At 61.0% G+C, this 20,449-nt stretch overlaps 2 protein-coding genes across 3 annotated transcripts; both read left to right on the forward strand.

Moving 5' to 3' along the window:
* Nucleotides 1-13,950: 13,950 nt before the first annotated feature.
* EXOSC4 (exosome component 4) lies at nt 13,951-15,933 on the forward strand. Of its 2 annotated transcripts, none has more exons than XM_059395340.1 (3): nt 13,951-14,284; nt 15,204-15,410; nt 15,521-15,933. In XM_059395340.1, exons 1-3 carry the CDS (start codon nt 14,114-14,116, stop codon nt 15,878-15,880), a joined length of 738 nt encoding a protein of 245 aa, XP_059251323.1. In that variant the 5' UTR covers nt 13,951-14,113; the 3' UTR covers nt 15,881-15,933. The 2 variants fall into 2 exon arrangements, with proteins under 2 accessions (XP_059251323.1, XP_059251324.1); XM_059395341.1 differs by lacking the exon at nt 13,951-14,284 and adding an exon at nt 14,356-15,095.
* Nucleotides 15,934-16,844: 911 nt separating this feature from the next.
* Nucleotides 16,845-20,284, forward strand: GPAA1 (glycosylphosphatidylinositol anchor attachment 1). Its single transcript, XM_059395342.1, has 12 exons — nt 16,845-16,993; nt 17,278-17,457; nt 17,542-17,653; nt 17,835-17,982; nt 18,062-18,163; nt 18,245-18,441; nt 18,531-18,727; nt 18,823-18,976; nt 19,133-19,228; nt 19,377-19,567; nt 19,645-19,815; nt 19,951-20,284. The coding sequence occupies exons 1-12, from the start codon at nt 16,920-16,922 to the stop codon at nt 20,192-20,194; spliced, it is 1,866 nt and encodes a 621-aa protein (XP_059251325.1). The 5' UTR covers nt 16,845-16,919; the 3' UTR covers nt 20,195-20,284.
* Nucleotides 20,285-20,449: the final 165 nt, after the last annotated feature.

A 20,449-nucleotide genomic window follows, 5' to 3' on the forward strand; every position in this document is an offset into this window, starting at 1 on the left:
CCAAAGAAGGTCCCAGACATCCCAGTGCCCGGTCCCGCTCTGACCACCCCGTGCGTCCCCCGTCCCCCAGCTGTGTGTGTGGGAAGCACCTACCGTGATGGGCTCCTGACTTGCTCCCCGACTTCCTCCTGCCAGCCTCCTTCAGCACACTTCTTGATGCGAGTGTTCCGAGGAGGGCCCCTCTGCTATGCCCTGAATGGCGTCCCCTCAAAATGCGTATGTTGGAGCCTACCTACCCCACACCGTGATGGGGTTTGGAGGCGGGATCTATGCGAGGTGATGAAGTCATGAGAGTGGGGCCCCAGGGTGGGATTAGCGCCCCTGTAAGAAGAAACGGCTTGCTCTCTCCAGAAGCTGCAGACGCGCTAGACAGCGGCCAGCTCTAAGCCAACCGCAGAGCCCCACCGAGAGCCCCGCCAGCACCCTGAGTTCGGACTCCCAGGCTACAGGACTGTGGGAAGCAAGCTGTTGCAGTGACCCTGCCTGCAGCGTTTGGACAGAGCAGCCCCGAGTGTAAGTCCCAGCTCCGGTCACACTGTCTCCCCTGTTGTTGCCTCAGGTCCCTCAGCAGCAGGGATGGAAGCCGGTGCCAGGACTGGCATGCCCCCTCCCCATATCTCCCTGTGGATCTGCACAGCCAGAGGCTTCCCTGCAGCATGGTGCCTGTCCCCATGAGACTGGGGTCCCCTGAGCCTGCCCGCACCAGGGACAGTGCCCTACTTACAGAGCTGAGGCTAAAGCCTGGGAGCTGCCCTCACCCACCTCCTCACCTCAGCCTTCAGGCCCCTGCCCTAGCCAAGCCTGTCACTTCTCAACAGGAGAACGAACCTCACCCACCCCATCCCATCAGGCCGGGAGCCCCAGAGGCCCAGATCCTGCGGTCAGGTTCCTTCCGACCTGCAGGGCCTTCCTGGTCCTCGCCTGCCCTCCCCTTCACCAGCGCTGGCTCAGCACGACGCCTCAACACACCCAGCTTGCTGCCACCTCAGGGCCTTTGCACAGACTAACTCTCAGCTCAACCCCAGCCTTGTGGCTCCCTCACTTGGGTCCAGCCCTGCTCCAACACCACTTTCTCACGGCTGCCCTTCTTCATATCGGTCCCCCAGCACCTTCCATTCCTGACAGGCTGCTGCCCTTGGAAGCAGGGCTTACCCCACTTTCCAGGCTCTTGGCACAAGTTGACTGAGTGAAGCTCCACAGGCCCTGGCGCTTCTCACCTCTTTCGGCATCCTTGAACTTGATGGTTCTCCTCCGGGACGGCCGGGGGCTAGCAGCCACCTCAGCTAGGATCCCTGAGCTGCAGAAGCCCAGGCTGCTGCCCCGGTTCCGAAGCACCAGCTTCAGCTCCTGGTTTTCCTGGATGAGCTGCACCAGCCGCCGCAGCTCCTCGTTCTCCTGCGCCAGCCGCTGGATCTCCTGCCGCAGGCCCTCGTAGCTGCTCAGGAGGGACATGCCCGGCATCAGGGGCGGCAGCTGCCAGCAGCTGGCGGGCTGGCCGGGGACAGTGGACCGGACCCCGTCATTGTGAGGTCAGTGGCCTCCCTGCCCCCGTGCCTCGGCCGCATTCCGGGGCCTGGCAGTTCCGATCGCCTTGAGTAGGGCACACCTGACCGCTGACCTCTGACCTCTGGCCCCTGACAGCCCAATGACTCGGGCCTAGAGTCCCTCTAGGAAGCCCCTTCTGCAGGGGAAAAGCTGCTTTTTTTCTTTAATTTAATTTAGCTTCAGTTAACATATAGCGTATTCTCCATTTCAGACGTGGAGCTCAGTGAGCCATCAGTGTCCTACAACACCCGCCGCCCACCCGCCCGCGCCCCCTTCATGCTCATCCCCAGCCACCCCGCGCCCAGCCCTCCCCTCCAGCAGCCCTCTGTTTGTTTCCTGTGGTTAAGAGTCTCTCATGGCTTGTGTCCCTCTCTGGCTTCATCTTACTTTATTTTTCCTTCCCTTCCTTGTTTCTCGAATTCCTCCTATCAGAGAGCTCATGTGAACCTGCCTTTCTCCGACTGACTGACTTCGCTCGGCACGATACTCTCCAGTTCCATCCACGTCGTCGCCAATGGCAGGATTTCATTTCTCTTTTCTTTCTTTTTTTTTTTTTAAGATTTTATTTATGTGAGAGAGACAGCGAGAGAAAACATGCGGGGAGAAGGTCAGAGGGAGAAGCAGACCCCCCGTGGAGCCGGGAGCCTGAGGGGGGACTCGATCTCGGGAGTGCGGAATCATGACCTGAGCCAAAAGCAGTGGCCCAACCAACTGAGCCACCCAGGCGCCCAAGATTTCCTTTTTTTTTTTTTAATTTTATTTATTTATTTGACAGAGACCACACGCAGGCAGAGAGGCAGGCAGAGAGAGGGAGAAGCAGGCTCCCCGCTGAGCAGAGAGCCCGATGCGGGGCTCGATCTCAGGACCCTGAGATCATGACCTGAGCCGAAGGCAGAGGCTTTAACCCACTGAGCCACCCAGGCGCCCCCCAAGATTTCCTTTTTGATGGCTGCATAGTATTTATATATATGTGAATATATATCATTAATATTATATAATTATATATATTATTAATCTTAAATATTGTTAAATTAAATCAGATACTATTAAATATATAATACTAAAATATTACATATATTAGAGAGAGAGAGAGTGAGACACCACATCTTCTTGATCCATTCATCTGTTGATGGACATCCTGGTTCTTTCCAGTTGGGCTATTGTGGACGTTGCTGCTGTAAACATTCGGGTGCACATGCCCCTTCGGATCACTGCATTCGTATCTTTACGGTAAATATCCAGTAGTAGGACTGCTGGGCCGTAGAGTAGCTCAATTTTCAACTTTCTGAGGACCCTCCATGCTGTTTTCCAGAGTGGCCGCACCAGCTCGCATTCCCACCAGCAGTGCAGGAGGCTCCCCTTCCTCCGCATCCTCGCCAGCATCTGTCGTTTCCTGAGTGGTTGATTTTAGCCATTCTGGCTGCTGTGAGGTGGGATCTCATTGTGGCTTTGATCTGTATGTCCCTGATATTGAGTGATGTGGAGCACGTTTTCATGCGTCTTTTGGCCATCTGGAGAAGTGTCTTCTTTGGAGAAGTGTCTGTTCACCGGAAGCTCCTTTATCCCAGCCTGGCACGGACGTGGTGCAGGAAGAGGGAGTCGAGGATCCGGGCAACCCCACTGCCGCCAGCGGCAGCATCTCCACCTGCCGGTGCCTGTTGCGGGGCTGGGTGGCCAGGCATGGTCCACAAGGCGGTGGCAGCCAGCACGACCTCGGAAGGGGCTGGGAGAGTGAGCGTTCCCGCTGCCTAAAGGAGGGGGCTCTTCTGGCCTAGCGGCAGCAGGAGCCACACAATGAAAACCGGGGAGGCCAGAATCCAGGGACAGGGGTGAGTCAGCAAGTGCATCAGCCCGGGGCTGAGCCTGGGGCAGGGGTGGGGGGCAGCGCACATGGAGGCCAGGGGCCCTTGGGGAGACAGCGGAGACAATGTCGTGGGAGAGGGCGGGGCGCGCAGCAGGGAACCCCCGGGAAAGGGCTGAAGGCAGCAGATTCCGGGTGGCATGGGAGCCCGCGTAAGGGGAGCAGTGAGGTTCACAGGTTCGAGGCCATGAAGGACTTCCTTCCCTCACCCGGGCGCTTCTAATGGGGTGGCTCTGCGCTTTGCCTGTCCTTCCCTTAGTCACAAGGAGTATTTGTCTCACATGGTCATTTCCTTTCTGCGGGTCTGCTCAGGGCGGTTTCCACTTGTTAACAGGCAGGTTCTGGGAACAGCGAGCTCCAGGGAGGGGGGTGGGGGCTTCACAGAGCCAGCCGTGGAGGGGGCCGCCTCTGACAGCTGTGTTCCAGGAGATGGGGCAGCGACTGCCCTAAAGCTCGATGGACATGATGACAATTTTAAGAGTTCCTCTAACTAGGAACTCCCCGAGTCTCAGGGTTATGGAGGAGGGCATTTCTGCCAAGACTAGAGACCTTGGCTCAAAGGAATGACAGGCTCAGGGCAGTGAACCTCCAGCCCAGCCCCTCTCAAAGCGGCAATGTGGCAGGCAGAATTCAAAGGCCCCCAAGGATGCCTGCACTCCTGGACATACCCTGTGTAATCCAAGAAGGGAAGGGGCTTTACAGCCACAATAAAGTTATTTATACGTAATTACAGGAGGCATAAAGGGAGATTATGTGGGGTGAGACCTACTGAATCAGGTGGGCCCTTGGAAGAAGAGGTTCCTTTCTAAAGGAAGAGATCATAGCGTGAAAGACGTTCCGTGCAAGGGAGACTGTTTGCCGCAGAAGGGCCACATGCCAAGGGATGTGGCTGCTCTGTGGGAGCATATCATAAAAGACAGAGAAAACCTCCAAAGTCACAAGATAAAAATGACTTCTTGCACGTGAGGAAACCCAGTAAGATCAACACCTAACTTCTTGACAGAAACAATGGAGGCAGCAAACAATGACATGACACTTCCAGTCCTTCTTTCAATGACTTGAGCAAGAATCCTAAATTCTGGAAAGTGACCTCTGGGAAATTAAGGTAAAATAAAGGCAGTCCATGACAAAGATGGAGAATTTCCTGCTAGAAGACCTGCCTTACAAAAAAATATTTTAAAAAGTTCTTCACAAGACGGAGGCATGGAAGGTCCAGAACTCGCCTCCTTCCAAGGACGCAACAAATTCACATCTACATGTGGAGGGGCCTCCTCAGAAACAGCCCTCAGAAGTGGACGAACAGAGCCTCCGCAACGCAGGACAAAAAGAGACCTGGGTACACGTGGGGCACCTGGGTGGCTCAGTCGGTTGAGCATCTACCTTCGGCTCAGGTCATGATCCCGGGGTCCTGGGATCGAGCCCCACGTGGGGCTCTCTGCTCCGCGAGGGGTCTGTTTCTTCCTCTCTCTGCCTCTCCCCCTGCTTGTGTGCAAAGGAAACCATCACAGAAAGGAAAAGGCAATGTCCTGAACAGGAGAGGATATTTACAAGTCCCCCACCTGATATGGGGTCGATATTCGGAATACACAAAAACTCATGCAACTCAACAACAACAACAAACCCACCAAGCAACCTGATGAAAAAACGGGCAGACACTTTTCCCAAGACATGCGGACGACCAACAGACACATGAAAGGACATTTGACATCAGCCGATTGTCAGGGAAACGCAAAGCAAAGCCACAGGGAGACGTCACCTCCCGCCTGTTAGATCAGCGCGTGTGGGAAACACGGGGAAAGAGCAGGCGTGGGCGGCCGCGTGGGCGAAGGGAACCCTCGTGTGCTGCTGGCGGGGTGCTAACCGGTGTGGCTGCTGCGGAAAACAGCACGGACTTTCTCAGAAAAGGAAGAACAGAAATGCCCTATGACTCAGGCAGTCCACTCCTGCGTATTTCGGAGAAAACAGAATCCCGGATTCCACCCGCTGTCTGCACCCGGGGTGGGGTGGGGGGTCCGAGCAGCACCATCGACACAGTGAGACACGGCCCGTGCCCGTCGCGGAGGAGCGGACAGAGGGGGCGGCTCACACCCACACACTGTCTCGCTCACTCGCTCGCACACCCACACACTCACTGGCTCACTCACACTCTCGCACACTCGCTCGCACACACCCCGTAGAGCATCACTCAGCCAGAAACTAGAATGAGAGGCCGCTGTCTGTCACCACACGGATGGCCCTTGAGGGAGTGACCGCGCGGAACCAGAGGAGGAGGAAGGAACGTGGGATCTCGGCACACGCGGAAACAAGCTCAGGGAGACGGGCCCGCCGGAGCCAGCCGCGGCCCGCGTGGGGCGGGGTTGGGGGGCGCAGCGAGTCGGCTGCAGCGGCGGTGGCCTCCCGGTGGGGACCCCGCTGCGGCGAGCGCGGGTGTGAGACAGGGGTCGCAGGCTCACTCAGGAGGTTGTCAACCAATTTTACCTCCATTTCAGCCAAAGGAAAAGTCCTTAGGTGAGCAGCGGTCCCCTCTGACCGTCGCTGAGGTCCAGGTCCCCGGTGCGGCCGGCAGGGCCCTGGGCGACGCCCCGCTGCGGCTTAGGGAAGCCACTCACTGGGCAGCACCGCGGACGCCACCTGGAGCCCAGCACATGCTGTCCTCTTGACGGACCGGCGCCTCGAGGCCAAGCCGGGGACCCCGCGTGGACACACGGGCGCTGAGCCTCCCAGCCCCCACGGAAGCAGGCGCGCCCGCCTTGCCAGAGGACGCGTGGCCGCTGACCCAGCAGCCACACGGAGACTCGCCCGGGGCCCTCCCCAGGAAAGGAGGCCCAGGCATCATCCCTTGGCGTGGGAACCGGCGCTGTCCCTTATTTTGACCAGAAGAATGTGGCTGAAGTGACAGCACGCCTCCATCCAGCCTCGACCTTGAGGGCCAGGACTTCCGGGACAGCTCGGTGACCCTCACTCTGGACTTGGACCAAAGGGCGCGCAGCGTGTGTGAGAGGTGGTCTGCTGTCTGGGCCGGGCCTGCGGCAGGACCTGGCACTGGTACCAGAACCTCCCCGCTCCCAGCCCGGTTCCCAGTCCTGGAGGCTGCACCACGAGGGCCCGTGGCCAGCCGCTGGGCGGAGGGGCCTGCCGGGCAGGATGAGCCAGGCCTGCCATGCCCCAGCACCCGCCGGCAGAGCCGGGGCCGCTGCTCCCGGATGAGCCGCCTCCCCCGCACGCTGCCCCCCGGGAGGAGGCGGCCTGGACGTTGGCGCTGATGGTGGTATGTCGGGGACGTGGAGATCATCTCGGCGACAGAGGACGGAAAGGGTCTCAGCACAGGCTGAAGGCTTGAACCGCAAGCACCACGCTATGGGGGCCGAAGCTTGGGCGGAGTCTCGGGGATTAAAATCGAGGTGTTCACAAGCACGTTCCTTCCAGAGGTTCCGGGGGAGAATTCTCGGGGCGCCGCATTCCTGTGCTTGTTGGTCTCTGTCCCCACCGTCACTCGCCTTCTCTTCTCTAACCGAACCCCCATCCGCTTCCATCTCGCAAAGACGATCGTGATGACATCGAGGGCCAAGACAGTCTACCCGTCTCCACTGAACCATATCCACAAGCTTCCTTTTGCCCTAGAAAGTACCGTTCACAGCTTTCAGGCCTGGGCTCTGGGTCTCTGGAGGGGATTCCTGTTGTGCCCCAATAATGGGTCCGTGATCAAAGGAGCGAGACTGATACAAAGCGAAGGTCAAGCAAAGCTTTATTTCATGCCAAGCGTCAGGAATCTAACCGAATGTTCGGGGCCACACCTCTTCCAAGAGAGGGCGACCCCTCTCTGTTTCACAGACTGGCTTCGAAGGGCAAAGGCCATGCGGTCGGGCCTGGCCACGCACAGGTGACCGATGAGATTGTAACACACACAGGAAAGTCCACAGTGATGCAGGTGACCAGTGGAGTTACAATTGACCCTAGTAGACATTTGACCCAGCCTATCACACCTTGGCTGGGATTGGCGCCAAAAGGGCTCCCAAAGGGCGGGGCCCATACTCCTTGGTAACCAGGGAGACAGTACGCATCCCCCACTGATCCGCTGTCTCCACCTGGCCTGACCCACCCTTGTATCTGGGCGTCGTGACCTGGAGCTGGTTTCTAGGACCTGTTTTTAAGTGAATCCCCCGTGGGAAGGGGAGCAGGGACAGTTTAACTTTAATGAAAGCCTTTTGCTAAATAGGTCCTTACAATTCCTCAGCCCACCACACCGCAGGACACAAGGCCTTCTCCAGCCACACAAGAACAGTCAGCAGCGATGCTGCCTCCCTGGCTGGGGGAGCCTAAGCCCCAGCTGTGCTGACCCAGACTGGGCTCCTAGGAAGCCAGGCTTCCATCAAAGATGGGGTGGGGTGGGGGTCAGTAAAGCTCACAAAGCAGCTCTACAGGGTTCCCCCGTGAGCAGCACTGGCCACTGGGCAGCACAGTACTGGCTGAGCCTCATCTGGAGGGCCCAGCAGAGGAGTCCCACGGGCCTGCACCGCTGAGCTCGTGATGTGGGACTCACCATCGTCCCAAGTCCCCCATCAGCCTAATGGAAAAGTGACCGTCTGCGGAGGGCCCTGCACATTCCCAGCTGGTTACTGGCCCCCTGGTGGGGGGGCCACCATTGGGATATGTCTGTGCTATCTTCAGGGGTCAGGTCTCTGGGGACAGGCTCACTGGGACGTCAAGAGGCTCACCCCTCATTCACACAGCCCCTTCCCGGGGCAGGGGGGCTTGGTAGAGCGTTTATAAGGCCGCATTTTGTAAAATCTGCAATAGTAAAATAATCACCATCAGTTCAAGCTCCCTTCCCATGGCGACGGCCCCTGTGCTGCATGAGCTGGAGGGGCTGCTTGGAAAGAGGGCCTGGGCTGCGTTTGCGGGGGGGTTAGTGGGAACAGCCACTTCCTGGAATCCCTAAGCTGTTGCCTCCAGGGACACACCTGCCTCCCTCTACGCTGTGCGCCGGGGCACCTTGGGCAGCTGAGTTGGCCAATGGGTGTCATCAGTTCAAACCATGTCTAAGGTTGTTTAGTCACAAACAAGAAAACCATGAAGGCCCTGAAACCTCAGGGCTCACATGTACACGAAACTTGACAGAGGGCTCCTCAAATTTAATGATCCTAAAAACTGACACCCTATTACCCACAGGAGCTGTTCCCTGAAAATAACTTTTCTAAGCTATAGTAAAAAGAAGCTTTAATCAAACATGTTAGAAAAGAGACTTCTCTCTGTATGTACACATCACACAACTGTTGTCATTTTACTTGTAGTCATCTCCACACCCAATGTGGGGATCAAACTCACAGGCCTGAGATCAAGAGTCACGTTCTCCACCAGCGGAGCCCGCTGGTGGTCACCCTAACAGGCCATCAGAGCGTGCATCCAAAAAGCATAAGGAAAGCGTGTTAGAGAAATATTTCAGAAGGGAAATTCATGACATTATGTGGGTTCCCTGTGTTTTGTGATGTTTGTGATGCTGCTCAACTCTGAACAATTTATGCTACGTGGTAGGGTTTCTTTTCTCACTCTGTTCGCTTGATTTCGGACACATGACTTCACCTTCTGTTTTGGGAAACAGCACTCTGCAGGAAGGAGGCACACAGCAGGGCTAAGAGCGCTCTCCTTTGTGAGATGCGCTCGCTCCCGTTAGCAGATGCGCTCGCTCCCGTTAGCGGGTCCCTGGGGGCTTCAGTCTGGGGACGGTTCCGCCATTCCTGAGGAGTGGCTCACTGAGCCTGCTCTGCGCAAACCAGTACAGGGGCTTGTCCCGCGCTCCGGCCTCTGGCGTCGGGGTACGTGCTAGATGGAGGGCGCCTCCCTGCCCAGCCTCAGTATGGAGTCTCCCACGCACTGTCACCCCTGGATCCTGGGGGGTATAATGTGTTGTGTGGAGAAGGTTCTGGAAGCTGTGCTTGGTTCCCTAACTTTGCCACATGAACCTTACTCCTTTGCTGATTTGGATCACTGTCCTTTCTCTGTAATAAATCTCAGGCTCGGGGCGCCTGGGTGTCTCAGTGTGTTAAGCAGCTGCCTTCGGCTCAGGTCGTGATCTCAGGGTCCTGGGATCGAGTCCCGCATCGGGCTCTCTGCTCAGTGGGGAGCCTGCTTCCTCCTCTCTCTCTGCCTGCCTCTCTGCCTACTTGTGATCTCTCTCTGTCAAATAAATCAATAAAATTAAAAAAAAAAATCTCAGGCTCGAGTTCAACACCTCTGAGCAAGTTGCCGCGTCCGGAGCGGTCCTAGGGTCCCAAACGTAGCCCCCAGATCTGCATACGTGTGAGCCGCAGCCCTGGATCTACCCATGGGTACAGCACAGGGTCAGAGAATCGACGGGGCAGGAGTGGCCCACTGAAGTGCTCGTGCTGCCGGGTTGGAGGTCTTAGTTCCCGGGGGGCAGAGGGACACTCCCACCAAGGGACACAAGAAAGGTTCCACTGGCCTGGGGGGAGCAGCCACCACCCGGCCACTTTGGGCCCTGGGCTCCTTAGGCCCCGGACCAGTATCACGGATTGTCCTGGGCAACTAGTGTCACTGCTTTGCAGGAGAGTGTGGGACACCTGCGGGACTCCCACCTGCACCAGTGGACAGCCACCGCGGCACTGACCCGATTAGAAGGGGGACAACACAGGCTCAACCTGCTGAGGGGAAAAGCCCCAATCACCCCCCCGCCCCCAATAACCAGCCAGAGATCTGAGGGTGGGTGGATGGCAGGGGGTGAGTCCCGAGGACGCCGGCCATCCCGGCCTCAGACGGGGGCAGGTGCAGGGGCGTGGCTGGCTCCCCGCCCTCACGCTGCATTCAGCTCGGAGACCCCCTCGAAGGGGACACTGTGCTGGCAGGACTGGGCTCTTGCCTGCTGCAGTGTGTCGGGCCTACCTGCTCTTATGTCCTGATGTTGGTCTGGCCTCTCTTGAGGGTCAAGGCCGGTGTTGCCCTCCCTGGAGCCCGAGCAGAACTTTGTGACCACCTCCACCCACAGAGGCTGCTGGGAATAACACTATACGATTTCCGAGGCTTGGTCTTAAAACAGCGAATGTGCCTACCTTGTTGTCTTCTGAGGTCAGCTGGAGGTCACCTTCCAGGAAGCACTGGCTGCGCGGACAGGCCATGCCCCGGCGCCGTCTCCGGTCCGGATCAATAGCCGGCATCAGTCACCGAAGACATGGAAGAGGAAGCCCTCAGGACCAGAGCTGTCGCCATCTGCCGTGCCCACCAGCAGGAAAGATGCTGAGTGCAAACCACCTCGATGGGCCTAGACAAGCCCCAGGACTGCAAGACTTAATGACATGATTATGCTTTGTTACTCGATGTGGCTGAGGTTACCCAGCATGAGACACACAAGCCCCGCTAGACCTGTCCTGGAAGCAGCAAGCACGTCTTCATTTTGAAGGGGAACAAGGCCCATTTTATTTCTTTACTTATTTTACTTATTTTGAAGATTTTATTTATTTATTTGTGAGAGGGAGAGAGAGAGAGCACACAAGCAGGGGGAACAGCAGGCACAGCAGGCAAGGGAGAAGCAGACTCCTCACTGAGCAGGGAGCCCGATGCAGGACTTGATCCCAGGACCCCGGTGATCATGATCTGAGCCGAAGGCAGGTACCCCCCCAGAAGAGAAATTATTAAATTTCCTACTATCTAGAACCCATTGACAAGTCCTTGGAACAGGCAGAGCGACTTTCCTCTAGGGGCTCAGCTGCCTCGATGCTGACACTTTGCTAAAGGCAAGAGGCAATCCTAGCCCAACCCCCAGGATCCCGTAAGTCTACTTCAACATATAAAAATTTGGGGCGCCTGGGTGGCTCAGTGGGTAAGCATCTATCTTCGGCTCAGGTCATGGTCTCAGGGTCCTGGGATCGAGACCCACAGGGAGCCCCACGTTGGGCTCCCTGCTCAGTGGGGAGCCTGCTTCCCCCTCTCTCTCTGCCTGCCTCTCTGCCTGCTTGTGATCTCTGTCTGTGTCAAATAAATAAATAAATAAATAAAATCTTCTTTAAAAATACTGATGCATAGTTTGTATTGTACACGTGCAAGCTCATATTCTTTTTATTTTTTTAAGGATTTTATTTATTCATTTGGCGGAGAGAGAGTGCACAAACAGAGAGGAGAAGCAGAGGAAGAAGCAGACTACGTGCTGAGATCCCTTGGCAGGACTCACTCCCAGAACTCCAAGATCATGACTTGAGCCAAAGGCAGAAGCTTCACCATCTAAGCCGCTCAGGCGCCCCTCATATTCTCTTTAGATAGTAGGAAAGACGTTAGGGTTGGAAGGACCTGGCCAAGAAAGAATTCTTTTTTTTTTTTAATTTATTTATTTGACAGAGAGCAAAAGTAGGCAGAGACACAGGCAGAGAGAGGAGGAAGCAGGCCTCCTGCTGAGCAGAGAGCCCGATGCCAGGACTCTGGGATCATGACCTGAGTGGAAGGCAGAGGCTTTAATCCACTGAGCCACCCAGGCGCCCCAAGAAAGAATTCTTGAAATGTCTTTGGTGCAAAAAGGTGGTTTTATTAAAGCACCGGGGTGGGATTGGGGGCAGGTACAGCTGCACTGGGATCCTGGGGAGGGGCCCCTATATATTTCCAAGTCGGGAGGGGTTAGGGAGAGTGCGGGCCTCCCAGGTATTTTGGGAACAAGGTTTCCAGGACCCTGAGGGGGCAGCTCTAGCGAGGAGAAGGTCATGCACTACTGTTCCATGAAAACTCAGTCCTGAGACCTTTCGGATGTCTCTCGGTGCGTGTATGCTTGCGGCGATGATGGCCACCACGTATCTTGGGGTTTAGAGATATGTTTTTATTTTTATTTTTATTTTTTTAAAAGATTTTATTTATTTACTTGAGAGAGAGACAGTGAGAGAGAGCATGAACGAGGAGAAGGTCAGAGAGAGAAGCAGACTCCCCATGGAGCTGGGAGCCTGATGCTGGACTCGATCCCGGGACTCCAGGATCATGACCTGAGCCAAAGGCAATCGTCCAACCAACTGAGCCACCCAGGCGTCCCGGTTTTTTTTTTTTTTTTTAAGACTTTTTATTTATTTGACAGACAGAGATCACACGTAGGCAAGGGAGGCAGGCAGAGAGAGAGGAGGAAGCAGGCTCCTGCTGAGCAGAGAGCCCGATGCCGGGCTCCATCCTGATGAAGTTCTAGAACCTAGGTGAGGTTCGGTGGGCTGAGTTCAGAGCCGATGACCAAGAAAGAATTCTTGAGACATCTTTGGTGCAAAATGGTGGTTTATTAAAGCATAGGGACAGGACCCGTGGGCAGGAAGAGCTGCTGCTGCCCCGGGTTGTTGAGGGTAGGCAGGTTACACACCTTGTGGTTGGGGGAAGGTGACGGGAAGGGAGGTTTCAGCAGAGTTTTCATATGTTAAAGAGGGCCTACAAGGTGCGGGGGTGGGGGGTCTTGCCCTTGTGGCTTGACCAATGTCGTCTTTAGGTCAGCCATTAACATCAAGATAGTTGGGAGATCCTTGGTGGGTGTTACGATCCTGCTGTCACTGACATTCCCTTCTACCTCAGCCTCCTCCAGTTTCGTTTATGGTGGGGAGGGAGACATGAGGGCTTCAGGAACCGAGAGTTACTTGCCTCCGGAAATCTGTGCTGGTGATAAGGGAACCTCCCTGTTTGTAGATCTCAGGACATCTGCAGAGCAAGGGAGACTGCTGTCCCGCAGGATTGCGACCCCTGCAAGTCAACTAGCTACCGTTGTACGGCGGTCAGGGCTGCCTGAGGAAGGCCACACAGATTACGGAGGGGAGCGGGTGCAGAGGGGTGCGAGGCGCCAGCTTCTGCTGTCCTCAGCCGGCCTCCTGCTCCCTCATCAATCCCAGGACCCCGAGACCATGACCCCAGCGGAAGGCAGAGGCTTAACCCACTGAGCCCCCCAGGCGCCCCACGTAAACACCGAAGTGTAAGGACAAAACACAACGCAGCCTCAGCTCGGGAGAATGAATGCACTGATGGCTGCAGAAGAACGAGAAACCATCAGAGACAGGACGCGGCTTCCTCCGAGCTGCGACCGCCCACCGGACCCACCGGGAGCCTGCAGGCAGGCCCAGCCGCAGAGAGCGGGCGGCAGCCCGAGCCCGCCGGTCGCAGGTGCAGGCGCGGGGCGGGGCGGAGCGGGCGCCGGCGCAGGCGCAAGCGCAGGGGGGCGGGGCAGGCGCGGGGGGGCGGGGCGGGCGCAGGTGTGGGGGCGGGCGCAGGTGTGGGGGCGGGGCGGGCACGACCGGCGCAGGCGCAGGGGCTCGGTGGGGGCGGGGCCAGCGGGGCGCAGGCGCGTGGGGTAGAAGCCGGGGAGGGCCCGGGCAGGACGAGAACCGCCCCCACGACGAACCCGAGGGGGCGCGACGGGGGCAGTTCTTTCCCGAGCCCATCTCCACCTCTGGCCGCCGTGGGCCCGCTCCCCACAACGGCCGCAGGCACCGTCTTCCTCCCCTGGCTCAGCACCGCCGAAGATCCTCGGGGCCGGAAGGGAGGGAAGCGGCGCCGCGGGGGAGCGTCGTTTCCCAGGACCAGAGGTGGGCGGCGGGGGGCCGCCGGGCCCCCTGGGGGAACCCTAGTTCTCCGGGGCCGAAAGTGGGCGCCGGACCGCCGGAAACCGCGGCGCCGGCGGCCGGAAGTGCGGGTCAGAGCCGCCGGGAACTGTGGTCCGGCGGGAGACGGAAGCGCGGCCCGCGGCCCGGCGCCATGGCGGGCCTAGAGCTCCTGTCGGACCAGGGCTACCGCGTGGACGGACGCCGCGCCGGCGAGCTGCGCCGGATCCAGGCGCGGATGGGCGTGTTCGCGCAGGCCGACGGCTCGGCCTACATCGAGCAGGGCAACACCAAGGCGCTGGCGGTGGTCTACGGGCCGCACGAGGCGAGTGGGGCGCGCGAGCCGGGCGGGGCCGGGGCCTCGGGGGGCCGGGCCGGGCCGAGCCTCGGGGGGCCCGGCCGGCGCGCGCCTCCGTTCGCCCAGCCCCTGCTCGGGGCCGCCGCGGCGCACTCGGAGTCGAAGCCGGAGCCCCTGCAGCGTGCGGCGGCGCGTCCCTCCGGCGCACGACCCTGGCCGTTCCGCTGGCGCCGGGCGCGCCCTCCGCTCCCCTCCGCGCCCTCCGCGCCCCTCCGCTCCCCTCCGCGCCGGCGCCGTCCTCGGGCTGCACCTGACTTGCGTGGCGAGCGGCTCCGCGGCCACCCGCGCTTCCCTGCCTCTCCCTGCCCGGTCACCGCGGGCGTCCGTTCCGGGAGCCCCTCGCTGGACGCCTCCGTGGGCCGTCAGCGCCCTGAGGACGGGGCCGGGAGTGAACCTCCCGGCTCTACCGCCGCGTCTCCATTGCCGGAGAAGGGAGGAGCGAGGCGGGTTTGCGGGGCGGAGGGCTGCTCGCGGGGAGGCGCGGAAGGACTCCAGGGGGGACCCGGTCGTCTCAGGGAAGCAGCAGCTCGCCGCTCGGTCGGTCGGGGACACTGTTGAGGGTTTTATGTCGCCCGCGGCGGGGAAGCTTGCGAGGCAGCGGAGCAGACGGCGTCGGAGCTGGGCTTTGCGAACCTAGCGGCTGTCGCTACCAGTGGAGAACGGCCGGGAGGGCGTGAGGCAGGGAAGAAACGGGGAAGCCTGGCTAAGAGAAATGCTGTCCAGGCGCGGTGGTGGCTTAGAGACTGGCCACGCAGCCCTCCCGCAGGCTGCTTTGCAGGTAAAGTAGGAGGGTGAGAGGGAAGCTGAGGCCTGGGTCTGAGCCGGAGGAAGGTGTAGTGGGAGCTGGGGAGCAATGAGCCCGGCTTACGTGCCCTTCCTCCCCCAGATCCGGGGCTCCCGAGCACGAGCCCTGCCAGACAGGGCCCTGGTGAACTGTCAGTATAGTTCTGCGACCTTCAGCACAGGTGAACGCAAGCGGCGACCCCATGGGGACCGTAAGTCCTGTGAGATGAGCCTGCAGCTGCGCCAGACCTTCGAGGCGGCCATCCTCACACAGCTGCACCCACGCTCCCAGATTGATATTTACGTGCAGGTGAGCAAGCAGCAGCCGCCGGCCCCGGGAGGGAGAGGGGCCCGGGCGGGGAGGGTTTGGGAGCCAGGGGTCAGGAGCCTAATGGACGGATGCCACGGGGGCTACTGCAGGTGCTGCAAGCAGATGGCGGGACCTACGCAGCTTGTGTGAACGCAGCCACGCTGGCAGTGCTGGACGCTGGAGTACCCATGCGGGACTTTGTGTGCGCCTGCTCCGCTGGCTTTGTGGACAGCACGGCCCTGGCGGACCTCAGCCACGTGGAAGAGGCCGCTGGCGGTCCCCAGCTGGCCCTGGCCTTGCTGCCGGCCTCAGGCCAGATTGCGCTGCTTGAAATGGATGCCAGGCTCCACGAGGACCACCTAGAGTCGGTGCTGGAGGCCGCTGCCCGGGCTGCCCGGGACGTGCACACACTGCTGGACCGTGTGGTTCGACAGCATGTCCGTGAGGCCTCTGTTTTGTTAGGGGACTGAACATCTGCACCCCCGCCCCCCGTTCCAGAATAAAACCCACACACAGTGCTGAACTTTGATCTGCCATGGCGTTTCCACACCCTCAGAGCCTGGCCTGGTGCTTGCAACCGGCGGGTGACTCGGGACCGTCCCTGTCCCCCACACATGAAGGACCTCCTGCTTGCAGTGTCAAGAGTCACAGCCCAAAGAAGGGGGGGGGGCGTGTCCCAGGTCGGACAGAGCAGTTGTGCCAGGAAGGGCTCAAGGCCGCTGAGCAGTGAGGTGCAGCCTGGCGTAATGAGCCCAGCCATCGGGCGGGGATGGGTGTCTGTCCCGCCAGCACATCTGGGGCCCGCCATGGCGATGTGGGGGCCATGTCTCACATCTTCCGGACTGTGGTTTGGACCGAATGGCCCCTTCCACCCTAGGAGCCCTTTGGGCCTACATAGCCCCAGACTCCAGCAAAAGCACAACAGATCCAAGTTCTCACCTGGGGGAAGGAGGCAGGTCTTCTCTCCACACCTGCGCCCCGAGCACCAGCCCCTGCAGCCCTCCCCGCACACCTCCCGACCTGAACTGGGGTGCTCCCCGCTTTTGCTCCACATACCCCAGCTCCTTTGAAACTCGTTTTGACCAAGAGTACCATCTGCACTTTGCTGCCTGTGGTCATCTGACCCTGATGACCTCGGCGCTGCGTCCCCACGGGGATGTCCCTTGCGCACTCGCTGCCGTTAATGACCAACATCCAGAGGAAAGAGTCTGCCGACGCCCCGGTCTCAGTCCCCGCGCCCCGGGGCGCTCGACCTGGCTCTGCCCCGCCAGCCCGGGCGGCCGCCGGTCGCCGCGCGCGTCCTGAAGGCGCGCCCTCCCGGGGACCGCGCGGCGGGGCGGGCGGGGAAGCGCACCGCCTCTGCTCGGAGCATGCGCGGCGGCGCGAGGGCCGTCGGGACCGGAAGTGCGGGCGGGCGCGGAGCGGAGCGGCGGCCGGACGGGAGCGCGGCCCCGGGCCCGCGGCTGGAGCTGGCGGCCGAGCGCGGCCCCGGAGCCGCCCCTCCCCGCCATGGGCCTCCTGTCGGACCCGGTTCGCCGCCGCGCGCTCGCCCGCCTCGTGCTGCGTCTTAACGCGCCGCTCTGGTGAGCGCGGGGCCCGGGGCGGGATCCGCGGGGCCCGGGGCTCGGGGGGCCGGCGCCCCCGTACCCCCGCGGGCTGCTGGCGCCCGCGTCTCGGCGCCCACGGGGCTCGCTCGGGGCGTCGGGCCCGCGGCTCAGCTCCCCCGTCCGACGTCCGGAGCGCCTGGACCCCGGGGCCGGGTCCCTCCGACACGCCCCTCCGTCCCCGGTGCAGCGCGGGGAGGCCCGGGGCCGCAGCGCGCGGACCCGCTAACGCTCCGGGGCGCCGTCGCCCCCTCTCCCCGCAGCGTGCTGAGCTACGCGGCGGGCGTCGCCTGGTTCCTGGCGCTGGCTTTCCCGCCGCTGACCCAGCGCACGTACATGTCGGAGAACGCCATGGGCTCCACCATGGTGGAGGAGCAGTTCGCGGGCGGGGACCGTGCCCGGGGCTTGGCCCGAGACTTCGCGGCGCACCGCAGGAAGTCGGGGTGAGCCGCACAGCTGCGGGCGTGGGGAGGTGGTGGTGGCCAAGGCCAGGGAGCTCTGCCGAGCGGCTCTCCTTGTGTCCCCAGGGCTCTGCCAGTGGCGTGGCTGGAGCGCACGATGCGGTCAGTGGGGCTGGAAGTGTACACGCAGAGCTTCTCGCGGAGGCTGCCCTTTCCTGATGAGACCCACGAGCGCTACGTATTGTGGGGGAGAGGAGTGCCTGGGACCAAAACGCGCCTGGGGAGGGTGGCTTGGGGCCGGGAAGCCCGGCGGTGGCATGTCCCGGGCCCGGGAAATCCCTGGTGGGCAGTCTAGGGCGACGAGGGAGGGCAGCCCTCCGGGGTAGGGTGGTGCTAAGTCTTCCCCATGCCGTGTCCAGATGGTGTCTGGTACCAACGTGTACGGCATCCTGCGGGCCCCGCGCGCTGCCAGCACCGAGTCCCTGGTGCTCACCGTCCCCTGTGGCCCGGACTCTACCAACAGCCAGGCAGTGGGGCTGCTGCTGGCACTTGCTGCCCACTTTCGGGGTGAGGCTTGGGGGCTGCTGCGGGCAGGGACGGTTTGGCCCCTGTCTCAGGCCCTGCTGACCTAGTTTTCGGTGTCCAGGGCAGATTTACTGGGCCAAAGACATCATCTTCCTGGTGACAGAACAAGACCTTCTGGGTACAGAGGCTTGGCTGGAGGCCTACCACGACGTCAACGTCACCGGTGGGTCGTCTTGCCCCGGTCCCTCTCCGAACCGCTGTCCTCGGCGGCCCCCATAGGCAGCTCCTTCCCCTGCTCCCACAGGCATGCAGTCGTCCCCTCTGCAGGGCCGGGCGGGGGCCATCCAGGCAGCCGTGGCTCTGGAGCTGAGCAGTGATGTGGTCACTAGCCTCGATGTGGCTGTGGAGGGGCTCAACGGGCAGCTGCCCAACCTCGATCTACTCAACCTCTTCCAGACTTTCTGTCAGAAAGGGGGGCTGCTGTGTACGCTGCAGGGCAAGGTAAGGGGGGCTGCCTTCCGGGGAGGCCTGGGCTTCCCACGGGCTCCTCTCTGGGGGGCTTTTCTCACTCTGCCCCCAAACCCTCTAAGCTGCAGCCCCAGGACTGGACATCCGTCGACGGGCCGCTGCAGGGTCTGCAGACCTTGCTGCTTATGGTTCTGCAGCAGGCCTCCGGCCGCCCCCACGGCCCTCATGGCCTCTTCCTGCGCTACCGTGTGGAGGCCCTGACCATCCGTGGCATTAACAGCTTCCGACAATATAAGTATGACTTGGTGGCAGTGGGCAAGTAAGTAGCTATTGGCCCCCGCTTCCATGTTTGGGGTCGGGGAGGGGGTGGTCTGGGGGGGCCTGGCTGACCATGACGCTGCCCCATCCTGGCAGGGCCCTGGAGGGCGTGTTCCGCAAGCTCAACCACCTCCTGGAGCGCCTGCACCAGTCCTTCTTCTTCTACCTGCTCCCGGCGCTGTCCCGCTTCGTGTCCATCGGCCTCTACATGCCTGCTGCCGGCTTTCTGCTCTTGGTCCTTGGTCTCAAAATATCCTCTGAACCCCCGTCTGCGTGTGGCCAGCCCAGGTCCTCTCCACTCTAGGCTGGGGAGAACCCTCCGTCCTTGGGGGAGTGGGAGTGAGCCCTGGGTCTGCTGCTGGGTATGTTCCATCACACCTGTCGTCAGGATCCTTGACTAGACCACGCTCTGGAGCTGTGGATGCAATTGCATGAGGCCGGAGTGGGCCCCGAGGAGCCTAGGGGGGCCACTGGACCTAGCCCTCCCGTCCTGCCAGCACAGGTGATGGTTCCCCCCACTCTTGCTCTTGGGGCGGGATTCCAGGCGAACGTCACTTCGGCAGCTCAGTCTCGATAGGTGGGGTGGTGGGAAGGACCCCTGGGGCTCCCTTGGCCCCACGGCCCACCTCCCGTTGTCTGTGCTGTTGTAGAGCGTCGGGCTGGCCTCGCTGGTGGCGCCCTTGCTGATCTCACAGGCCATGGGTCTGGCCCTCTACATCCTGCCGGTGCTGAGCCAACACGTGGCTACCCAGCACTTCCCCGTAGCCGAGGCCGAGGCCGTGGTGCTGACTCTGCTGGCCATCTACGCGGCAGGCCTAGCCCTTCCGCATAGCACCCAGCGGTGAGGAGCTGGGCTGGGGGAGGGGTCGGGGGCACCCTGGCCACACAGGCCAGGCATCTGAGCCCCTTGTCCTGCAGGGTGGTGAGTGCACAGGCCCCAGACAGAGGCTGGATGGCACTGAAGCTGGTGGCCCTCATCTACCTGGCACTGCAGTTGGCCTGCATCACCCTCACCAACTTCTCGCTGGGCTTCCTGCTGGCCGCCACCATGGTGCCTGCTGCCGCGCTCACCACGCCCTCCGGGCCCCGGTACGTGCCTGCCTGCCCCTCCCCAAGCCCATGGCCTGCGCTGCTTCCCACCACCATGCCCTCAACGGGATGCCCGTGCCCCCCCCTACCGCCCGCCCCGCCCTGAGCCCCACCTGGTGCTGCTTCTCCCCCCAGGCCCTTCTACGCTGCCCTGCTGGTGCTCACGAGCCCAGCAGCCACGCTCCTGGGCAGCTTGTTCCTGTGGCGGGAGCTGCAGGAGGCCCCGCTGTCCCTGGCCGAGGGCTGGCAGCTCTTCCTGGCGGCGCTGGCCCAGGGCGTGCTGGAGCACCACACCTACGGTGCCCTGCTCTTCCCCCTGTTGGCTCTGGGCCTCTACCCCTGCTGGCTGCTCTTCTGGAACGTGCTCTTCTGGAAGTGACATGCGGCTCACAGCCCTGCAGCGTCAGGACTGGGGTGGTGAACCCCTGCGTTGTCTCCTTGGGAAATAAACAGTTTTGTTTCAGCTGCCCTTTGGTGCCGCTGGCCAAGTGTCTGCTGTCCATGTGGGGCCCCCCAGCCCCTGGGCGAGAAGCTCTTCAGGAAGGCTTGGCCTTCCTGGATACTTCCTTCTCGGAGGGCCCTGCTGCCGGCAGGAGTGAGGGCGCGAGCCCCATGAGCCTCAGAGGAGAGCCTC

The sequence above is a fragment of the Mustela nigripes genome, chromosome 3 (assembly GCF_022355385.1).
Source record: "Mustela nigripes isolate SB6536 chromosome 3, MUSNIG.SB6536, whole genome shotgun sequence".
Lineage (NCBI taxonomy): Eukaryota > Metazoa > Chordata > Mammalia > Carnivora > Mustelidae > Mustela > Mustela nigripes.

What these genes read in the sequence shown, in the direction of transcription:
- EXOSC4 (XM_059395340.1), top strand. Translation starts at nt 14,114, where the DNA reads ATGGCGGGCCTAGAGCTCCTGTCGGACCAGGGCTACCGCGTGGACGGA. An exon ending in TGGTCTACGGGCCGCACGAG is followed by an intron (nt 14,285 to 15,203) that starts GCGAGTGGGGCG and finishes TTCCTCCCCCAG; the next exon opens with ATCCGGGGCTCCCGAGCACG. An exon ending in AGATTGATATTTACGTGCAG is followed by an intron (nt 15,411 to 15,520) that starts GTGAGCAAGCAG and finishes GGGCTACTGCAG; the next exon opens with GTGCTGCAAGCAGATGGCGG.
- GPAA1 (XM_059395342.1), top strand. Translation starts at nt 16,920, where the DNA reads ATGGGCCTCCTGTCGGACCCGGTTCGCCGCCGCGCGCTCGCCCGCCTC. An exon ending in CGTCTTAACGCGCCGCTCTG is followed by an intron (nt 16,994 to 17,277) that starts GTGAGCGCGGGG and finishes CTCTCCCCGCAG; the next exon opens with CGTGCTGAGCTACGCGGCGG. An exon ending in CCACGACGTCAACGTCACCG is followed by an intron (nt 18,164 to 18,244) that starts GTGGGTCGTCTT and finishes CTGCTCCCACAG; the next exon opens with GCATGCAGTCGTCCCCTCTG.